The sequence below is a fragment of the Siphateles boraxobius genome, unplaced genomic scaffold (assembly GCF_051911475.1).
Source record: "Siphateles boraxobius isolate OS27281-9 unplaced genomic scaffold, OSU_SipBor_1 13, whole genome shotgun sequence".
Lineage (NCBI taxonomy): Eukaryota > Metazoa > Chordata > Actinopteri > Cypriniformes > Leuciscidae > Siphateles > Siphateles boraxobius.
The window spans coordinates 23042874-23065962 of NW_027508733.1; the positions used below are offsets into that span (position 1 = coordinate 23042874).

At 38.1% G+C, this 23089-nt stretch overlaps 1 protein-coding gene across 2 annotated transcripts in view; it reads left to right on the top strand.

Annotated features, from left to right (window-relative positions):
* The first annotated feature begins 4887 nt into the window (after positions 1-4887).
* dennd1b (DENN/MADD domain containing 1B) overlaps positions 4888-23089 on the top strand; it is a 99634-nt gene continuing 81432 nt past the window's right edge. For both annotated transcript variants that reach the window (XM_077226663.1, XM_077226664.1), the window contains exons 1-2: positions 4888-5226; positions 5915-5979. In XM_077226663.1, the coding sequence (XP_077082778.1) occupies positions 5210-5226; positions 5915-5979 (82 nt within the window). In that variant the 5' untranslated portion in view covers positions 4888-5209. The remainder of the gene's footprint in view (positions 5227-5914; positions 5980-23089) is intronic.

Below are 23089 nucleotides of genomic sequence, written 5' to 3' on the forward strand. Positions count from 1 at the left end.
CTGAGGGACTGAGTATTGTGTAGCGTTTGCATCTCAGTCACCAAATACTGAGAAACAGAGAAAGCAGGGACAGAAAGGGAAAAAGAGAACGACAACACTATGCAATCTCTGAAGTCATATGATGCAGAAGAATAAGGCAGACTTGAAAGTTGGCCTATTTCATGGTCAGGCACTAGGACTGGGAAGGGTCTTGAATGGCAATGCATCTACTTTAATGTGACAGACAAGTCCCTAGGCAAAACAAGCAGACCCGTGGCAGGCAGGCCCAGGTACTTGATGAGTGTGACACCTTTGCCATTCCACTGGAAATGTTGTTGCCGTACGCTCCGCTGCCTCATCTTAGGTTTTACCCAAATAAATTTGCCTCTCATCCGGACTGACGATGCCACAAGCCCCTCGCCTGCCTGTCCTCTCTGGAACTGTTGAGATCATGAATCTCCTTGTCGACGTTCACAGGGCCTTGCTCCTGATAAATGTGCACCCGCCTTGGGACCCTCCCGCCGCCTGATATCGTGCTCTGCGCCAGTCGGCAAAGCTGGGACAGAGCTCTGCCACATACACATTCCTGCATTCAGAGACCATTTCCTTGTTCCTGCCCTGCGATGCTGTGTGACAGGTTGGATGGCCAGTGCCTGGGGCAAAATCTTAATCGGCTTTGCATATCTACAGACAAAGTAGCATGTCAACACAATGACTCCACATGATTATAAATTAAGAAATATCTAATAATAATTGTGTGATCTGTGTACTTAGTGTTAGTGCTGAAATCACAGTTTTAGTGGATGAAAAAGACCAGAATATCAATCTAAGTTAGCCACAGGGACATATGATTCAGACAGGGAGATATTGAAGATGCATAATGACCAGGAGGTACCACACTAACAACTAAAATACATAGCCTATATGTATTTTGCTAGTTTTTTTATTTTTTATAATATGAATAATAACTTTATTATTATATGCAATTAAACAATACTTTATGATGAAATACACACACAAAAACCATAGGGTCTATGGAAAAATAAAGGACCTTTAGTGGGTACTCAGGGCCTTGACATCAACCTTGTGTATATAGTGTATGTAAATTGTACATGCTACCAAAAAAAAACCCAAACAAGATTTGTTGATTCTAAATTATGCGTTGCATAAAACATGGAACAACTAAAGGAGAAGTCATTTTTATTAGTTTCAATTACATGTAATAACACAAATCAAATATACATCTGTGAACTCTTGTGTATAATTTCTTTATAATTTCCTATATTTTTTTTTTACGAGAAATTAAGTCTTTGATTGTATTTAATGTCAACACACATTTACAAAGAGGACTTTATTCTCCATTGTGTTTTCTTGGTCGAACATTTGCAGGGAGGAAGTACGTAGTCAGAATTGACAGATGTCAAAGTTATGATTGCCTGTAACCATATGAATATTCATGACCGGAAAAAATTCCCGCTTGTGAGATTCATCTGACAGAGGAGCACACCAACTCCTTTAAGTCAAATCACAGTGGATAGATGTGATTCAGACCATTTCCTGGAGTGTGGGTTGCACATCTGGTGTAGCGTATTTCATCATTTTAAACAGTGTAAGACGAATGCGCATTAAAAGAAGTCCAAATTCAATACAGGAGCACACAAAATGAGCTGTTCTACTATACCCATCTTAACATTTACTGCTATACATAAAAGAAAGAGTTGAAGGTTTTCTTCTTAGCAGGATCCTCCACATTAATTTGCCCGTATGGACACTGTCGGAAAAAAAACAAGAAGTTTGGAGTTAACAAATGGTACTCTAAAGTTAAAAAATAATTAATATCATGCGGACAGTTTGCTTTTTATTATGTATTGTGGGTTACTGACAGAATGGATTTATCCTGTCTCAGCATCATGTAATCCATAAAAAATCAATTAAATTTCACTCTAAATAAAAAATACTTACTATAAAATTAATACAATACTGACTGACATTTTCTTACAGTCCTGTTGTAAAGATACATGAGAAAAATACGAAGCTTACATGTCTACAGGCAGTCCCACAGCATCTTCCTCTTTTCCTATGGGCAAACTCAGTGAACACATTGTAGCCGGTTTTAGGGTCAATGTATGTTCTTTTCCGATTCTGTGAACAGATGCAATTTGCAGAAGATCATCTGTTTGTAAATGCTCAAATTTGAGAAGATTGTTTATAAGGATCATTGTTCCGTAAAGAACATATTTCAGGGTAAAATATTAAACTACTAAATGATTATAATAAATAAACTTTATTCTAATAAAGTTTTCATCCACTTTACTGCCTAGAAATTTAAAAATTCATTAATAAAAATACAGCAGGAACACAATGCAAACGTGTTTCTTAAGCATCACTTTCTGACTCTTCCTCAGAGAGCGTTGGCTTCATCTATGACAGCCTTCGACGCCAAAAGGGCCCGAGGCGCATTTGTGGCATGCCATTTCAGATGCCATCCTTTGGCTCCATAGTGAAGCTGACACTGTCTGTGCATCCTCCAACTCTACGGGTCTTCCATAACTTTCTCTCGGCCATCAAACTACATAGTTCCTGACAGCCAAAAGGAACATTCAAAAATGACCCAGTCTTCCACACACTTAAGTCTAGTGTGTTCTTTTTAGTTACCTCAAAATGTAAAAATATCCTTAGAATTGCAAAATCTTAATTGGTAGGAATGCCTAGTTGCTAATATTGAACCATCTGTGTCGGTTAGGTTCCCTCACATAGGTCACTGACTCAGGTTTGTGTATCTACACGAGTCTCTTTAAATGTGACACCAGCTGCTAGACGTGCAGTTTACATAAGCGTTTGATTTTGCTCTTACCTTGCATGCGTCCAGATGGAGTTTATGAATTAATCTGTCGTCATCTGAAAGCGTGCTTGTTTCATTTGACGCTGTTGTGTTTTTATCGTGAGAATTCGAATTTGATTCGCTCTCGCGTGCACTGCAATATGAACGCGGCGTTCCCTTATTGTACACCTCATTTAACATTATTATATTCGTTCGACTGCGTTCAAAACTTGTTAATCTTAAAAGTTTACATGAACCGAGCAGCCGCATAACTCGTGATAACAAGGGAAACTAAAATGTCCTGTTACGACGTTGCTTGCAGACAAATGCAAATTTTCTGACAGTACCTAGAGACAGTTCTCACAACAACCACTGCCTACTAGACAAAATGGTGTTATTGTCCAAAGAACTATATTCACACTCTGCTCTGCTGCCAATAAATGTTAAAAACCATCAAACAAAACACCGCTGTGTTCTTCCTCATTGTGCTTTTCATGTTCTGAAAGAGTGGGGTTCACAAGATGCGTTTAAGCGCCCCCTCTGTTGGACAGTAGAACTACAGCAGGGGAAAGTGTGTGCTGCCACACTTTTAACTCCACTTCAGTGAGTATTTCAGGTTAAAAAACAAAACAATAAAAACCTCTTTTTTTATTATTAAGTAAATTTATGTGAAGGCAGCTATATTAAAGACAGTCGAAAATTTCCGTGGTTACGAGGTGAAAAAATACAGTTCACGTGACACAACATGCCCCTTTATAGGTTTTCATAATGAAATCTGGATATTATAGTTTTTTTTCAACTAAATTCAATGCTGATTAGTTTAAACAATCATGAAATCGAAAACAATTCTTTAACAAGCAAATGTAAAAGGTAACATAGCTTACAAAATCTGGTCTCCATACAGTTGTTTTGGCCAACACATTTTGTAATTAGCAATTTTATAAATAAAATTAATTATATAAATTATCACATAGAATATAATTATATATTATTATTATATAAATTAATTATAAATATTACAATTAAATTCATGACATTATATATAAATTATATATTTGTGACATTTAAAACACATGACAGCTTGCCCCAATAAAAATGTGATGCGTTTCACTGACTTGACATTTATGAAGAACTTCCTTGTTCTAAGAACATTTCAGGCATTTATAATTCATGATTCGGCCATCATTAAATAGTTGAATTTTACCTGTTTAACTGCATATTAACCTATATTACAGACTTGCACATTCAATTCTTTAATATAGAATATAGTAAAGTGCACCTATTCATCTTACTGAGGCAGAGGTCAGGTGATAAACAATGGAAAAGAGTAAAAAAGGAGTAACTACTACAACCACAAACAGATCAGCAGAGATAACAGCAGTTCACTTTGAAAGGACAAGCCAGGCAGTGACATAGTCACAGAGTCCCCTTCATTAACCACCACAATCACCACAATTGTTTGCCCCGCAGGAAATAGACAAATACAAATGCATGTCCTTGTATTGCAACAGGTTTAAATGACTAGGCGTTGACCCATAAGTAACACAAGCTATTTTTTTAAACAAGTGGGTGGTGTGAATTTATACTTCCCTCGCTTTAGCCATCCACTAGAAAGTAAGTGTTTAACATATAAACAGGTTCTGTTTTTTACAGGCCTATTTTTAAACATTATAGATGTTCACATTCCTTTTCAGAAACATTTAAGGATGTAATAATATAAAGAAGGTATTTGCAAAGCTAGCATCAGTAAAGCAGACATGCCTATGCATGCAAAATAAATAAAAATGCGCTGAAGGATGCAATTAAAGGGACAGTTCACTAAAAAAAGGACATTTTCTCATCCTCATGTTGTTCCAACCCTTAATGCCTTTCTTTCTTTTTTGGAACACAAAAACAGATCAGGTATATTAAGTAAGGTAGGCTAACTTCAGTATTAAGGACTGACTGGCTCAGTCACCATCCCCTTCCTTTATTCAATGAAAGTGAATGGAGACTGGTGCTGTCATTCCGCCTGTCATCTCAGTTTGTATTCCACAGTAAAAATAAACTCATACAGGTTTGAAACAACAAGAGGGGGAGTAAATAATGACGAAGTGTTCATTTCTTGGAATCACAATCCCACTGAAATACACAGACGCGCACGCGCGCATACTCGCGTGACCCAGGTGCTTCCTGGTGCTTCACTGCAGGATCACAGCCTGGGGAACCGAAACGGTCAGCAGCGCGTCTAGGAAGCGTCAGCGGGGAGCACGAGCGCCGACAGATAGAGGAATGCAGCAGTTTCCGCGACCGTCCGTCAGGTAGCCGCGGATCCAGAAGGTTCGCAGGCAGCAGCGTGACTCGGAGTGCGCGACGGTGTTTTATTTTCCCGCCGTCGGGGCGAGCTGCTGCTGACGCGATGCTTTAGCCATGGACAGCAGGATAAAGTAAGTCCACACTTATTTACCTTACACATTCCGCTGGTTTGTCTCGGTACGCGTTATCAGTCTCTGTAAATAAAAGTCTCTAATATGGTCAAAATTGAAGATAGCGGCTATTGTAAATCCGTTTGTTAGCTAATTTGGCTAATGAGAGGAGATGACAGGTCCAGCTGACCGGTTAGCTGTTTACCTCAGACATGCTAACTAGCCTAGCCGCATTCCTCTACAGACATTTAAACTTGACAGCTGCACATATTTCATTTAGTTGGAATCAGACGCCGTTAACATCTCGTTCTATTAGCATCTATGGATTTGTACTGTAATAATTATGAATAAGTTATATTGTGATTTCTCAAGAGAAAACTGACTAACTTAAGTTAATGTTACATACTTTAGTCTCTAATGACATTTCGAACTTTTGAAGGGATAGTTAACTAAAATTTAACATTCGTGTATTAACTTTTTCTTCAGTGCAACACAAGCAGATGTTAAGATGTTGGAAAATATGCAATTATAGTGAATGGAGACTGAGACGGTCATTTTCCTGTCACCGAATGAAGAATGAAAATTACTTTGGTTTGGAAAGAGTAAATTATATCAAAATGTTAGTTTATAAGTGAACTGTTTCTTTAACAGTCTCAATGAGTTGTTAAGTTGTTAAGTTAGTGAATTGGGCTTGTTTTTCCTCTTTCAGCGAGATTCCTGCGAGAACATTTGATTTGGCACTTCAGGTTGCATGTCCAGCGTCTGAAAATGAAGGTGAGCCTTAATTTCTAAATTTTATGTTTTGCATATGCAAGTGTGTTTTAAACAGACCTGTGCCTTTTTTGTCTCCAAAACACACAAGTATTTACATTAGAAAGACTTTGTTGAACCTCTATTTTAAATTACTTTTAGGTATTTTCCTTGCTGTCAGCATACTTGAAATAGCATGAAAGGGATCCATGTTTACTAAGGCTTATAATGTAGCACTGCTCATATTTCATGGCTTTTAAGTGATAATGTTTGGCATCATGATAGTTTGTCCAAATGAAGTTTGTTTATAATTTTGTCTTAGTTGTAGTTTTTGTGTCAGTGATGTCATATATAATCTTTTCTGTTTTTGTACATCGTAAAATGTGACAACTGAGGGGCTGTTTACATGACACCGTTTTCAACTAAAAACGGAAAACATTTTATGCGTTTTGGCCATTCTTTCACAAGACGATGGCATTTTGAGAGCCTGAAAACGAAATGGGATACAGGTGCAAGTTTTTAAAAATGATACCACTATCACCTCTGTGGAATTACAAAAGCACAAAATTTGTGAAAACAGGGACTTCATTCGTATTACATGTTTGGTCTATAGGCGCATTGTGTTACTTTACAAAGTGATATATCGCCAACTACTGGCCTGGCATGAGTTCTACAACATTTTTCATCGTTTTCGCAGATCCGTGTTAATGGGTAACGTTTTGACAATGTTGTCGTCACACGAAAAATGCAAAGGAAAAACTTTTTTTGTGTTTTTAGTGGATCGTGTAAATGTATCCTGAGACAAAAATAAAAGTGCTGAAACTAAACCAGCTATTTTACTTCATTTTCTAAAAATTAGTAAAAACAAAATGGAAAATTGAACAAAAAAGGCTAATATCCAAATTTAACCAAAGTCTTACTTAGCTTATCATCAATCATGATAAATATATCTAACTTTGTACCATCTAAAAGGCTAAACTTTGACAGCTTTAAAAGTGTGACTTTTCCATGCTTGAAATGGATGACTAAATGACGTGTTTTGTGTCTGGGGATTCACTGGAAGGAAGTTATTGCTGTAGATTCGCAGGGGGGTCAGATTCGCTTCTGATGGGCTGGCTTGTGTGCGTTTCCATTTTAGAGCAGCATTCACTTGGTTTGCATTTGTTTTGAGCTATTTAGAAAAACCTGCAGATGCATTTTGTTGTAAGAATAATTAGGTTAATGTGCTGTGATATCGATCTTGGTTTGTGACTCTCTATGCTTTGAGCTCTGCAAGGTTGAATAGAAACCACACATCTTTAACGGACCAGGTACCGACTGCTGTTCTCGGGCTGTGAAGTGAGACCATTATGAACCTTTTTAGTAACAGAGAGAAACATCTCAATGTTTCATTTCAAAGTGAGGTAAACGGATATGAAAAATTGCTTGTTATATGCGCAGCATATCTTATACCACCAATTTTTGTTCCTATCCTGAAACTATCATAATTCTTTTTGCTTGACATTGAAGGGGTGAGGAGCTGGTGGTTCACATAGGCAGCTGTTCTCTGACCGAAAAAGGAAAATATTCCCATGAATTTTTTTTCATGAAAGTTGAAATAAGCTATAACCCACTTCCCTCATCATCATATGTCGGTGTTCGTCTCATTTCCTGACCCCGACTCTCAGAACTGCAGCTTCATTCTAAGAGGCTTTAAGGCCAAACAGAAGTTCGTCAAGGACAGGAAACAATTCAAGCCTGGGATAACATACACACGGCGTCAGTTACATACGATATCTTGTCGCAAATGTAATGTTGTGGTTTACAAAATAACTAATCTTTTCCCATTTCCAGTTAAAGCATGTGATTGACAGCTCAGTTCTTGAGTTTCATGCTTTTCGTTCTGTTCAAACACGGTGGACCTGCGGGATAGCGCCTGAAACATATTTCTGTTGCCAAATGGGGTGATTCTAGAGCATTTGTGGTAATATGAGGCAGTCAAGGGAATTCATTGAATCTCATCAGACTTTCTGCCTCTCTACTCACCTCATGTGTCATTTAGTCTAATTTGATATTCGATCGGCCCAAATACAGGTCAGTTTCTCTTGAGGAAAAATGAAGTCAGACAAAATCAAGCGAACCTACAAGTACATTGCATTTCGTTTTTATCCAAAGTGAGTTGCATTGCATTTAAGGTATGCATTTCTTGGGAATCCAACCCATGGTATTGTGGTCTTGCTTTACTTTGAGTTACAGGAACCACTAGCGTTTATTTTTTCAGTTTGTGTTGTTGAGTTTATTACTAGATACCAGATTAGAGGAAACCACCCTTTGCTTTTGTGTCATCTTTCGTTTCCCTATTTGTCCCAGTTTACTCTTGAGTGCATTTTCTAGTAGTGGTGCATCTTAGTTTCAGAACATGTCACGTTATCCTGCTACTTTTATAATGAATTTTTCAAACGCTTATATAGGCAGCCATATGATTTTTTTGGTGGTGTTTTAATAGCTTCACACTGTTAGTGGTATAGTGCTTTTTAAAGTTCAGTTTCCTTTTCAGCACCGCTACTACAACAGTACACTGAACCTCTGCATTGCGCCTTGCGTCTTGAGCGGTGTGTCTGAAGATGGTGTCAAGTTTAAATATCCTTTTTCAAACGTGTTCGAGTCTTTTGCACATCAGTTAAACAGTTGTTTTTTTAAAGAAAAAGTATCTTACACTAAATTTGGTGGAGGTACTTTTTTTTGTTTTTGAAAGAAGTCTCTAATGCTCACACTTTATTTGATCAAAATACAATAAAAACAGTGATATTGTGAAATTTTATTACAATTTAAAAATGTAAATGTAATTCATTCTTGTGATGGTAAATTTGAATTTTCAGTATCATTACTCCAGTCTTCAGTGTCACATGGTCCTTCAGAAATCATTCTGATTTGCTGCTTAAAAATATTTCTTATTATTATCAATGTTGAATTATCAACAGTTGTCCAGCTTCATATTTTTGTAGAAACATTGTTGTTGTTTTTCTGGATTTTTGAAATAGAACGTCATAGAAAGTTCACCAGAAAATCGTTTATTTGAAATAGAATCTTTTTATAACATTATAAATGTCTTTTACTATTACCTTTGATCAATTTAATGAATCCTTGCTGAATAATGAATAAAACATTGTCAATTAATCTCACTGCCCCCAATTTCCAAATATGAAAGGTAGTGTATGTGAAAACCAGTAATGCCGAGGTCAGACTACACAATATCAGCCTGATTTTGGCACAATTCGTTTGACATAGGGTGTCGTGGTGATTCGTAAACGACAATGGGTGTCGAGACGAAGAATCGATCATTTTATTTCGTATACTGTGTCATAGTGAATCACAACCAACGCTGCTTCTGCAATGCTTCATGACATCCCGACAGAAAGACTAGCATGTTTAATTTTTGTCCATTACTTCACGACTGGTTCGACCACATCTATGATGTTGACCAATAAGAGCACAGAAGCTCTTCTGTACACAGCTTTCAAACATGCCAAAACGAAAGAGATGATTTTATTTGGTGCTGTTAGGTGGAATTATGCAATGCAGGAAAGGTTCACGGAGGTATGGCAAAGTTTATGATGTTTTTTTGAGGAATGACCACGACAGAGTGAAAAAAAACGATAAATGCTGGCGAACGATGGCGCTTACTGGAATTAGCATTTAGCTAACACATTGCTTCGGTAGCCATTGTTTGTTTACGCTCTTGTTTCCGGAAGTCAGTCGCTATTTCCGCCTTCTCAATGACATCACACATGGCGTTAAAGATGGCAAGCAATGATTGGTTGGAAAGCAACTTGTAGTCTGACGTGTTTCTCGTCCACGGCATGAGAAGATTTTAGGAGTCAAAACCGCATAATCTGACACAGTGACTATCATAACTGACAAAAGATATTGTGTAGTCTGAATTTGGCATTAGACAATCAGAACAGCCTAATTATGCAGAGCTTCTTTAAGCTCACACTACGCAACTTTTGGCCAGATTTTGCTGTCCAAGGTCTGCGACAAAACCCCTGGATCGTGGCCAAATCGGTGCTCGTTGCGGTCGCCAATGCTTGTTAAAGTATGACGAGGCCAGGGACGTGATCTGAGCCTGTCTCAAGCAGTCACAGGCTCTGCAATATCTTAAAAACCTGTTTGATATTACCGCCACATGATCTTGTAGTTTGTGCAATGCAATGACAAGGTGGAACTAATCCAGCCAATCACAATGCAGAAGGTGTAAATGGAATTTATCTGAGAGAACATTTTTTCTCTGTAGGTCAGGACTGCCTCTTGCACAAATGTATTGTAGCTTAATTTAAGCGTTAACTATGACTAGGGATGGGACTGTATGAAAATGTCATATCACGATTATAGTGACCGAAATTATCGTGATTATCAATATTATCACGTTTTTTTTTTAAAACAAAATGAAAGTGTTAAAAAAGAACTGATGCTCACACTGAAAACATTTCAACAAGTTTTATATTTGAGAATCAACAAACAACAAATAAAACGAGCAGCTCTATGCACTTTTTAAAGCAAGATTCTATTCTGTGGCGTTTCCTTCCTTATAATGACCCTCGTCAATAGCAACGCATTATAACTCAGCGCACATCCATGTAGCTATAACAAAGGACGCGCGCTCTCATTTCATTCAAATCTGATTCAAATACAACTTACCGTCTTGCGTCACCGTTTTTGATTGTATTGAAAATGAAATTAGAGTTGATTTATTGTTTACAGAATTTGATATTGTTGTGATCATCTTGACTGGACGAGTTTTGTACGGTGTACAAAATTGATTTAACAGGTAAGAATAGAGACATTAATCTCTATTCAATATGTCCCCGTAATTATGTGGTAAAAAAAATCGGTGTAATAAGTGTACAATGAATATACATTATTATCTCTTAAATGTCACTCTTAATAGTCTTGTTTGAACTTGTTCGTTCGTCTTTGGCTCAAAGCCACTTGCTGCAAACCGTTCAAAAGCTTGCTGCAAAACTCAAAACAACATTTTGTGCCCAATTATTTCCCGGACGCAGTTTTAGTATTGAGGTCAAAGTTAACTTGCCTTGCGTTCACTACAACAGTGGATGATGGTCACACAGGGCGACTCGGCAGATTTGAAGTGATTACCACTATCGCAGCAACTTTTTTGTGCATGTTCTGCAGACAGGGTGACCATCCTCGATTAAGTTTCCCTCAGGATTTTTGTAAATGTCAAAATATGACCACACCTCAGATATGGTCCTCTTAAAAAGGCTGAAAAATCTCCCGAACACGGTCACCGCCTTCCGCCATTCCTTCTAAAAAAAAACAAAAAAAAAAACAACATTGCGCGCCTGCGTCAGACTGTTGCTGGCTGGACAGGATTTATAGTGAGTTATTAAAATCGTGATAATCAAACACGGTTTTAATGATAATTGAATTTTAAACGATATTACTAACCGTCAGTACATTTTACCGTGGTTTATAGTGTAACCGGTAATCGTCCCATCCCTAACTATGACAAGACGAAGACAGATGACAAGAAGCCTTTGTTGTGTAGTACAAACACCACAGCAATTCAGGTAGTCGTGCAGTCCTGTAGTGTGAGCTTGCCCTGTGAGTCAACTCACCTAAGTCGAATTTGAAAATATGTAGCTTTGCTCATCTCTAAGATAAATAAAATGGGTTACATTCAGAAACAAATGGTTTTAAAGGTAATGCCATTGTTTTCTGGGGTTGACAGGCCCAGAGACTGCAGAGTAGGTGACTTATTTTAGCTAACATTAGAAGATGAATACTTTGCCAGATGGATTAGGCATGACTGCCATGCTTGTGCTTGGCACTAGTGAGCCGCATTGATGTTTTTCATGCCCTGTGCCAAAGCCAGCAGATGATGCTGACTGTGCCAAGGCAGTAGGTGGAGACAGATGCTACCTGTCTTGCCTCTTCTTTTCTTCCAGATTGCACCCAATAATAAAGCAATAAAAATAATAGACCTGAAATTTACAGCTACACTTGTGCTGCAATTAGCAAAGTGATTTTCCAGCAATGACCAACAGCTTTATTTCTCTTTCGCACAGGCCACTTTTTCATTGGTGTTAAGGACCAGTTTGACTAGGTGGTAGACATAGTGCTTTAAAGTAAAACAAAAATTTGTTGAAAATGTGAGTGGTGCTTGCTTGTACAAAAGTCACCTTGATGATGCAGGGTGGGGGTGGGGTTGGCAAATTTAAAGCTGTATGTAATATGTAAGGTTTTTGTAATCAAAATCCAAAAATCACATGTACAGTGTGATATATTTCCTGCAGTTGTGTACTTAAAATAACCCAAAAGTTCCCAAAGATTTTTAATTTCAAAGAAATTCCAATTTTAAATAATGGCTCATCCATGTTCACTTTTCGCCTGTCAATGACGTAATATCCGCGTTATCCCTGGTTTCCATGCGTACTGCCATTGTAACCATGGCGACAGACGTGGACAACTGCGTTACGTCTAGCGGCACGCTCACGCTGTTCTTTCGTTCAAACATTATAGACCATGGCAAGCAGACTTTAGGACAAAAGAAGAACTAAAGCGAGGATCAATATCAGCGTGGCGTTTTCGGGGTGCCGAGAGCTCCACGTCCGTGACTAACTTCGACTTGACAGAGATGCCGCTCTTGCATTTACTTTATTAGACAGGTGAGCAAATGTACATAAAACTAATCGATGTTATATAGCTCAACATGTTGAAATGTTAGAATATGATCAGTATGTTATTCTAATGTTGATCTAGCTTACTGCTAGTCTCATGCAGACAAACTAACACATAGAATAACATTATAACTTTCAACACACTCAAATGCAGTTTAGTTTGATAGTGTAGACCAAGTGAAACAGCGCTGCGTTACCTGACAAGTTTCATTCGTCTAATAAACTGACCTGTAATTCAGCACTTGCGGGTAGTTCGGTAGAATGAAATGAAAATCCTTATTCCTTTATCTCCGCGGGACTCGTGTGTGGCGCTGATATGTGTCTCTCATTAGCAATCGCACCCTGATTCATACCACAGTCATGTTAAAAACATCAATGTATTCACTCATCCATAAACATTATTAGATCCTTAAGCATGACGACAAGTTCCATAATTCCGCTTATGCTTCATCAACCTATGTCTTTGTTCCTGTAAGAGGTTAGCGACCCCTAGCGGTGATTAAAAATGACATATTGTAGCTTTAAAGAGTCCTCCCTTAAGTCTCTTTAATATTCTGGTCTGTTAATATGGGATTCTTAAATTTATGTTAGATCACTTACAAAAAGTTAAGGTACGGTCACATTTACTGGTGTTCAGCATATTTTTTTTGGGGTTGAAATCCAATCATTTTAAGAGGAATATATGTGATCTAAAATTTTGCACATGGGCTACCCTCTACAGAATTTGCAACAGGTTCAAGTTGACAAACAGGAAGCTGCTTGGTTTGAAAGTGACTTCTGTGTGAGCTGTGCTTCATGCATACATGTAACTACACAACAAAATTTGGCTATTTTAGCTCAAATGTGACTGATAATGATGCTTACTGTAGCAAACACCTCTAATTGTAAGGTAGCAAAAAGGTGCCAAAACGAAACTGCAGCAATTTTGACTTTTCCTTTAGAGATCAAGTTACATTTGCAGGCTACAAGTTTAACCAGTTAGACTTTGTCATGTGAAGTTTGTGTCATCTAAATAAATATTTTTAAAATGTACCTGCAGCTGTACCTTTACCTTTTTAAATGTGTCCTAGCACGTTTATTTTCCTGCCTCAAATTTCACACAGCAGCTTTTGACAGGTCTGTGAGCCAAGGGTCTTTTTTTGCCATTTGACCCCCACCTTGTTAAATAACCTGATTGGCGCTCAGCTGTGTCTAGGGTTCAGCGCCAGCTAACACTTTGGTGGGGCTCCACTGTCAGACTAACAATGCCGCTGTGCCTAAGATGGTGTTGATTGGTCATTACTCATAACGGCTACAGAGGTAGTTTGCGCATTATTTTCCTTTCCTTTATAGTCATGCAGATTCAATTCGGTTTGATCTGCCCTCATTATACTTGTGCAACTTCATCAAGTCTCCCCGGATCCCCTTTGCCAGCATCACCCGAAAAATACAGCTTAATGATGGAAAAAAGCTTTAGTTTGAAGCCACAGAATAAGTTATCCCACACACCCCTGCTTAGAACTGAATTCAGATTGACCTCCAGTTCTGCAAGTTATGGATTTTCACTTCATGAAACTCTCTGTGCTTTTTTTTCTTTCCTTGCCGCGCTGAAGAGTCTCGTTAGTTGTGAACAGTCTGAAGCCGTTCCACTGGGGCTGTGAATATATGAATTTATGATTACGATGGAAGTTTTGCCAAATTCACCAGCGCTGGATGGTTCTGCAGTCACCTGTTCCTAAACTCCTACGTGTTGCCGCAAAAGTGGTGCACACTTCGAGAACCTTCTCAAATACGTTTTTTTGATTGACACGCAAGTAGGTTTGGTTTTGCTTTAGCTTCTTTACTATAGTTGGATGGCAAGTAGGTTTTGTTTTGCTTCAGCTTCTTTACTATAGTTGGATGGCAAGGCCGGTATGTAGTGTCTGCTGGCGAGTGAAGATCAGCAGATGTGACGGGAACAGTCAGGCCCTGCAGGAGTCGGCCTGTTTCTTCTCAGGTGGTTTGACCCCACACACACCCTCCCTCTTAGGCTACACAGGACACGTTCTGCTGTGTGAGGACCGATGTTTTTGCGTGTGCACGGCAGCAGGATGAATCTGCTGATCAGTGTAATCTGAGAGGCAGTTACCGCAGGGCTCGTCACGGCTCTCCAGACTTCCTCGTTTTAGTGCACCGTCGCAAGTCAGTCTGCAAGAACATGGAAAGACTTCTTGGCAGATCTATTTTTGGAGTTGTGTAATGACTTCGAAAGTGAGGATGTGGTAAATAATTAATCCCACTGATTTAGATTTTTGCGTTGTGTCATTTCAAACACTTGAGCCTGAACTTAGAGAGAAAGTTTGCTTTCACTTCAACAAATGCTTATAAGGCCAGCTCTGAACAAAGACACATTAAAAGTTGCACAGGTTCTTTTGTAGGCTATTCTTCTGTAGCTTTGAACCAAATGTCTGTATAATCATACTCGTTATTGCACGTGATTTGAAAACGTTATCCATATCAAATTTACAGACAAAGTATTATGAAAACATTTACTTACAATCTTTCAACCAAAGTTTCTATGCGAACTACTATTACACTGTGCCTCGTTTACAAAAACAAATGCTCCAAACAAACATATTCCTCCGATGCAATCCGGGACGCCATTAAAATAATACTCTCCACTTGTTTAAATCTGCACATTAAAACAAGCTCTCCACACTGGGATCCTTCTGAAGTCTGTACAGACTACAGAGATGCTTGGACGTGACAGACTCAAGCACGTGGAGCATGTCTATGGTACAGACCTCATATTTCAAAAGATCAAGGCAAATTTGATTTCTCATGTCATGACCGCTTTAAACATTTAGTTCAATTTTTCTGTATTTTTTTTCTTTTTAAAATAAAGATTGAATTTTCTCCCCCAATAAAAACTCTTACTTTTGTTGTTGAACAGTTTAATGATTATCCTCAAAGATATCGGAAAAGTTACCCAGTAACCTTAAGAGCAGGTTAGACTTGCTACATTAGCTCGGATCTCATTTTTCATACATTACAATAAAGGCCTATCTCGGCTAAAAATGTTCATGTGCAGAGTGACTTGTGACAATTTGTTGAGTTTTGTGTCACAGCGCTGGCCTCTTTTTGGGCTCCAGCCCACTTTTCACCACTGAATGTAGGTCAGTCCCCACTGCTTGTCTTTGTGAGGGCTTTGCTGTGCTATTTGTCATTGAATATCATGTGACTCATCCATGAGGTCTTTGTTGTCACACATGGAACCGTGTTCCCTCACTCGATTGGTCCTCTTCTCCTTCTCTGAATCAGAGAGTGTCATATGGAATTAGCATACAGTACTGTCATTTAGTTAAGTATGTGAGCACGCCTCTCTCGTCTCCCCCACTCCAAGTCATAATGCTCTCAAACCATTCAGTTTTTCCTGTGAGAAATGCTTATCCTACACTACCGTTCAAAAGTTTTGGGTCGGAACGATTTAAAAAATCTTTTTTTTTGAAAGAAGTATCTTATGCTCATCAAAGCTGCATTTATTAAATCAAAAATACAGTAAAACATTAATATTGTGAAATATTATTACAATTTAAAGTAACTGTTTTCTGTTATAAATATATATATTCAGTTATATTCAGTGTCACAAGGAACATTTTTTATTATTATCATAAATTAAGTTAAACAGTTGTGCAACATTTATTTGAAATGGAAATCTTTTGTAATATTATAAATGTTTTAATTGTCACTTTTGATCAGTTTTTGCATCTTTGCTAAATAAAAGTATTAATTTCCTAAAAAAAACATTTACGTGTAAAAAATCTCACATTTGCATGCTGAATTGAGTTTGAATTGTTTCTTATTTCATAAATTTAAGTCTGTAGTCTCCTTTACATGCAAAGACACATGTTGATTGTCCTGCACAGGTGAATATGTCTTTTACTACGTTATCATATGAACTGTCAGTAATAATCCAATTTTAAGTTCCATGAATCTTAACCGTAAATACACAAAATTTGAGTCAATTTCAACACCACTGTAAGTAAGTTTAGTGAGTGAGTCAGATGTTTCAGTAATCCGTTCATTCAGTGAAGTATTCATCATCACTGACTGACTGAATGACTGATTCAAGCTGGTAACTTAGAATGATTCATTAAAAGAATCGATCATAAGAGTCATTTGCTTATGAATCTGACAAATTGAGAATTGTTGTTTTGCCTTTTTTTGGTACCCTGTCTTTTTGGTCTCATCAGGTTCAATTCAGTAATGCTCACAACATTTTGATTGGGTAAAATAGTTCTTTCTCCAAGATGAATCACACCATGATATCAGTGATAGATCAGAGTTCAGAAAAACTGTCATGTTTCTGTGTTTTTAGAAGAGTCTTGATCCCAGAGGCGAGTACTGATTGCCTGAAGGCATAGGTGATGTAAAAGTGTATGATGCGTATAAAAGCACCTTCTCTGTCCAATGCCTAGTTGTCATATGATTTAATAGATAATTGAGTTTTTCCTGCAAGCTAGCCCATTTTTAGATGCGTGTATGTGTTATGTGTGAGGCAGATGGTGCGAGCATATGGTTTGCAACTTGTGATTACCTGCTGCAGCCCCTTTCCAGCTTTTCTCCTCGCGCACCCAAACCGGAGTCGCGGCTGCCCCCCTTTAAGAGGTAAAGACATTTTAATGTCCATGAGATGTAGCCTAGCTTGAGATAAGGCAGTTTGATGACTGATGTGATTAGCGAGCTTGGCAATACCTCCAGAACAGCCTCCCTCCCGTTGTCTGTACTGTGCATAAAAATTACCCTAGAGTCAGGAGTTAAGGTGTGATTTGCGAGGCAGATTGTTAGAATGTTGTTTATTCTCTTTGTGGTACGCTGGCTTTCTTTCCCGACTATGCATGCTACCTATGAGCCCAACCAAATGGTATGCAAAAAAAAAAAAAAAAATTAATTCACATGAAGACAGTTGATAAACATTCTCGCAATTGGACATGTATTGTGACAGACTGCGCTAATATACAGTGATATGCCGGGACTGTCACATAGCCGACATCCATATGCTGCTCCACTCAATCATGAAGCTGTGAAATTGGGTTGCACCCCAACTAGCTTCAAGATTTTTTTTCTTCCTCTCTCTCCTTCTCTCTGCTGTTTCCTAGTTGTTTTCTGAAATCTATAAGTGTATGTAAAATATGCAAATGAATCCACACAGACGTATGACAAATTGTCACACATTGAGATAAAACACAGGAATAATCAGCGTTTGATGTTTGTTGGAGAGCCCATTCCCATATTTTTTCCTGGATTAGTGTATTACACCACGCCAGTTACTGAAATTGATCAAATTCACCTTTATTTTGTAGTTGTTGATTAGAATTGTTACCTTTCAGAAGGCCTGTCACTATTATTTAAGATTAAGTAAACCCAAAAATATGCCCATTCAAATGTTATGCTGCACAAATGCCACAAAATCACTGGTTTCATATATGACTTATAAATGCAACTTGCTTCAGGTTCAATTTGACATTAGCGTGATTGCATTTTTGGGCGTCACAGGTGATTATTAAAAGCTTATGACACAGAGGAGGAGATAATAGCATTTCTCCAAATTTGGAGGAGCATTTGGTGAAAAATTTGCAAAATGTTGTCAGCAACAAAAAGACGCAATGCTCGAGGGTTTAAACGAACCATCTTAAAATGTCATAAGAAATTGGGACAGAAATACAGGCTGATTTAAAAAAAAAATATATATATGTGTGTATAATAGTGCTTATTTGACAATAAGTAAGGTAGTTGTTGTAGTGGAAATGCTTAGGAATGGGGTAGGGTTTAGGGATGTAGAATTTGGTTTTGCACAATAAGGTATTAATATGTGTTTTGTAGACTAATAAACAGCCAATATTCTGGTAATATGCTACTAGTTAAAAGTTAATCTTTGTACCTTGTTAGCATATCGCTGCAAACTCAACATGTAATCTTGACAGATGCACACCATGAACTTCCAGGGTACATGTGAACTATTGGGTTTCTCTTTTCACAGGCAGTAAATGATCAGTGTGATACTTTAAGAAGCATATCATTGCAGTAAAGTATATCCTTTTTAACGCTCTTGCCAGCTAAAGTGGCATGAAATGTAATGCTATTTGTGGCTTGCAAAAAAAGAGTGAGGGGGAAAAACATTTTAAAACGACTGAGTGTTTTCTTTCCATTCAAGCTTGAAAGATGCCTCCTAATCTGCTTACCCTTTTAATTGTGAGATCTGGGGGCAGAGCTGCTCGAAGCTAGAATAAAGTTACTGATCCAGAAGTAAACTGATGACCACAGTTATTCCTTGCTTTTGGCTTCCAAACACTGCCCTCCCTCCCCTTTCCACTCCCCTTCATTCTGGAGGGGAAGAAAAAAGCTCCTTGTACCAACAAAAGATATTTTTTTTTGCCATATGTTCGGTTGACATCTTCATCAGGTTCACAGCGGGTTACCTTAGTTAACGTTCACTCCACTGCTTGATGGGATTTTCTACCAGTTCCTTGAGTAGCTGGCTCAAAGTCTAGACGAGCCTCCAAAGACAACCAGGACTTTTCCAGCATGCCAGGCACAATGGTATTATTGTGGACATCGAGGAGCTGGTGCTTCCTCTTTACACAGACCTGTTCGGGCACAAAGACAATGGCTTTGTTCTGGGGCATGGAGTGGGTTAATCCAGACCTCTACTTACTGTGAAATAAATCTTTTATAGATGAGCGAAAAAAGGAACGGAAGAAGAAAAGGTTTTGCCAAGGAGGTTGCGAGTTCAGCATTTTAACCTTTGGCCAAGAATAAGACATGAGGAGGAGGAGGCATGGAGGGAGGGGTACAAAGAGGAAAGGCAGACGGGCAACACGTATTCCTTCATCTCTGGATGAAAACAGAAACCACTGGTTTTTCAATGGGTTTGCACGCATTGGTCTGGTTCAGAAGATAATGAACTGTAAATATATTGGATCCTTTTTACAACATGAAGCTGTTGCTGTGAGTTAATCCAGTGTGTTAAAGGGGACAGCTCACCCAAAAATAAAAATGTTGTCATTTCCTCACCCTTATGATGTACCAAACTTGTAGACTTTTAGTCTGTCCAATGTTGTGGTTTTGGACCCCATTGGTTTGCATTAAATGGGGGAAAAAAGTCTAAAGATTCTTCACAATACTTTGCTTTTTGCAGAAGAAAGTCATACAGGTTTGGAATGACATGAGGGTAAGTAAATGATGACAGAATATTAATTGCTGGATGGACTATTCCTTTAAGACTGCATAAGTGGACAATGATATGTAATAAAGATTTACAGCCTCAGACAACATTGCCACTGTGCTCATACTGACGTCATATGATCATCACATTAACAAGCAATTTGCCTCTCCACACTGAAAACACAAATGTTTTGATGTCCAACGCATCAACTGCCAATCAGATGTTTAATATTCAGTCATGTGGACAAAATGTCCTGTAGCTCGCCTCGTAGCTTTTGTCTACTTTGCCAGGATGCTGAAATTTGTCATCTGATTGTTCTGTCCTAACCAGGCATCTTCCAGCAATAAGTAATTTTTCTGTCCACACTTCAAGCACAAATATGTGCCACAATAAGAGTCATATTTGATGTGATAATCAGATATATGGAGTGTTTTGGACGCCACTGACGCTCACTGGCTAGGACATAGTTTTATATTTATAAATTCGACAGACAGCCTCCTTTGCCCTGCGGGCTCCACAGTTTGGTCTCTACTTTGATAATACTTAGTACTATGATAATGACACTTCACATATTCACGGAACTTGTTGACACAGTGTATTAAACACAAGTCGAACCCGATGAGCCATTAAGGTACATTGAGGTTTTCCATCAGGGTATGAAGACAGCTTGGCAACTCAATCGGCTCGGCGTGTATTCCGGCCTATTGGCTCTACACCCATCTCGTTCGCAGATAGATAGACAGAGGTGGTAAAAAGTGGTGTCAGCTGTGAGCTCTTTCCACCACTCACCTATTAACCTTCTTCCCCCCGGCCTCGGCTCTATCAAAGCGGCGTGTATCGACTTTTAAAGACAAGCATTCCCGGGACGTCAAAACATTGATTTGCGACTGACCCGCACTGTCTGCGCTCGGGGCGGCGGCGTGTTGCCACGCAGCGGCGGTCCTGTCGAAGGTTAGCCGTGCACGAAGCCCAAGGGGAATCTCTGAAAGGGCCCTCCCAAGCCTGCCATCACCCACGGCCGGCTTCACATTGGGTGCGAAAGCAAAAAAAGGAAAATAGCTCGCTCCTCCGAGGTGATTTCAATTCAATTCTCACCCATTAGCCGGCGTTCGCTCCGCAGTCAAATTACTTGCCAGGTCTGATGCGAGCGGGCGAGATTGTTTTCCTAGCCGATGGGTTTTTAGATTTTTTTAAGGTGTTTTCAGCGGTGGTGAGATGAAAACAGTGATGGCAATACATTGAGCTGCCACCACCTTGGCATGTTACGTCAGATTGGAAAAGCTGAGGCTAAGCGTAATGATGGATTTCCCCCAAGTTTAGTTCAGGTTGATAAACCGCAAATTAACCTGGACAACTGTTGAAGCTTTTTTTTAAAAGCCTCATTAGAGTAACATATGAATTAGATTTATTTAAATGTCTGTCTGGACAGCTTTGAGATGTTACGGTTTTATGACCAAAATCTCAAGGAATTTTCACCTTTAAAGTTATTTTTGTTTGTTAAAATGCTATATTAAAAATGTCCATTCAAGAATAACTGAATCAAATAAGAAAGATACTCTCATTTGCTGCTTCTCTTCTTTTTTAGAACTTGATTGATGGAAACAAACAAACAAAACTTTAATAAAAAATTGTCAAAACCGTAAAGCTAGAATCATAAAAGTTTATTTTTTAATTTTTTAAGAGTGCATATGCATAGAAAATAATAAATTTACTTCATATACTTACTTAATACAATTTATCTTGTTAAAGCTACAAAGCTTCATTAACATTGGTGACACAAACATCTGCGGGTATATTAGGCTGCTGTCACTTTAAGACGAATGTACGGATCCAATGTAATGATACCATCCATTTTCTTTCTCAATTGTTTACAACACATAACCAACTGTGTTTAAGAGGATACTCGCCGAGACAGGCATTTTGACTTAATTTTGCTTGCACGTGCCCAAGCTCAAAAAGAAGAGAAAGAGAACTGTGTCGGGGCACAGAATACGGCTTGTGACTGGACTGAAAAACGCATGCAATTGATAAACTTTCATTCTATGATGGTTAAACTTTGCAATAATTTCGCAAATCACATTCGTTCTGAACTGGGGTAAGATGGCCTGTACGGATTACAGATCAACCACGATCCATCTGTGACGTGACTATCATGAATGCGCACATTGAGATATCGATAATAAAAAAAATGTTTCTGTCACCAATTTTAATGATAGATGCCATGATTCAATAAAGGCTTTTTACTTTTTTGTATACACAATTCGAGTGCCTTGGATTATTACTTTGATTTTGAGCATTACTATCCCAAGCAACCAAAGAGCACCGAGATTTTACACCCTGTGCAGCACTTCAAATGCATCTTTATGCTGTGATAAAAAAAATGTTATTTGAAGCAAAAAAGTATCTGAACCTTAGGAAAACAACAAAGGTACAAAATGGTGTACTTCACATCTAATGGAATAATCCACAGTCCCATGAAACACTACGAATATCGTAATTAAATGAATCAAAAATTATGGCACAATAGAAAACTTTTGATGTAAATTCTTTTGTTACAAATACAAAAAACAACATATTTTGAATTTATTGCAATATATTCTCATACACAAACATACAAGTTGTTAGTAAGTTGTAATCAAGATAATTCCAATCTGATTAAGTCAATATTATTTATTTAAGTATTACTTGTATATTTTATTATTATTTTGCATTAGCTGTTATTTTTTTGTTTTTGTTTGAAAGCTTTAGCAGTTGTATTTAACTAAAATTAAACTGATTTTTATTTTAAAGACTTAAATTAATTAATTAAATTTTTTTATCTAATATTTATATTTTATTTTAAATCAGCTTTATTTCAATTACCAAAACAATTTTTTAATGGTTTCAGTTAAAATTTGATTACGTCATTCACAAAGCTTCATGGGAGTAGGTTTGCTTTGATCCCCTGATTGGTGGATCTTCTTGGGATTATGGGTAGTGTGGTTCACCACCTGGAATTCTTGAAGGGTTTATAGAGAATCATTAAAAATCAATTCCTCTGTGGAAAAAGTGAATGGGATATTTACTTCCAGAACCTGACTGTTGCACTCTGCATACACACACCTGTGGCCACACATCAGTTGAATTATATTTGACTAAACTATGCTCATCTTGACTTATTTCGGACACCTCCGGCTCTGCATTTTCACATTACCTCTTGTTTCTTCACTGCCCTCACATGTAAATATCTTTACCGACTAACACGGTTCTCCTACTGTACATTATACTCTGC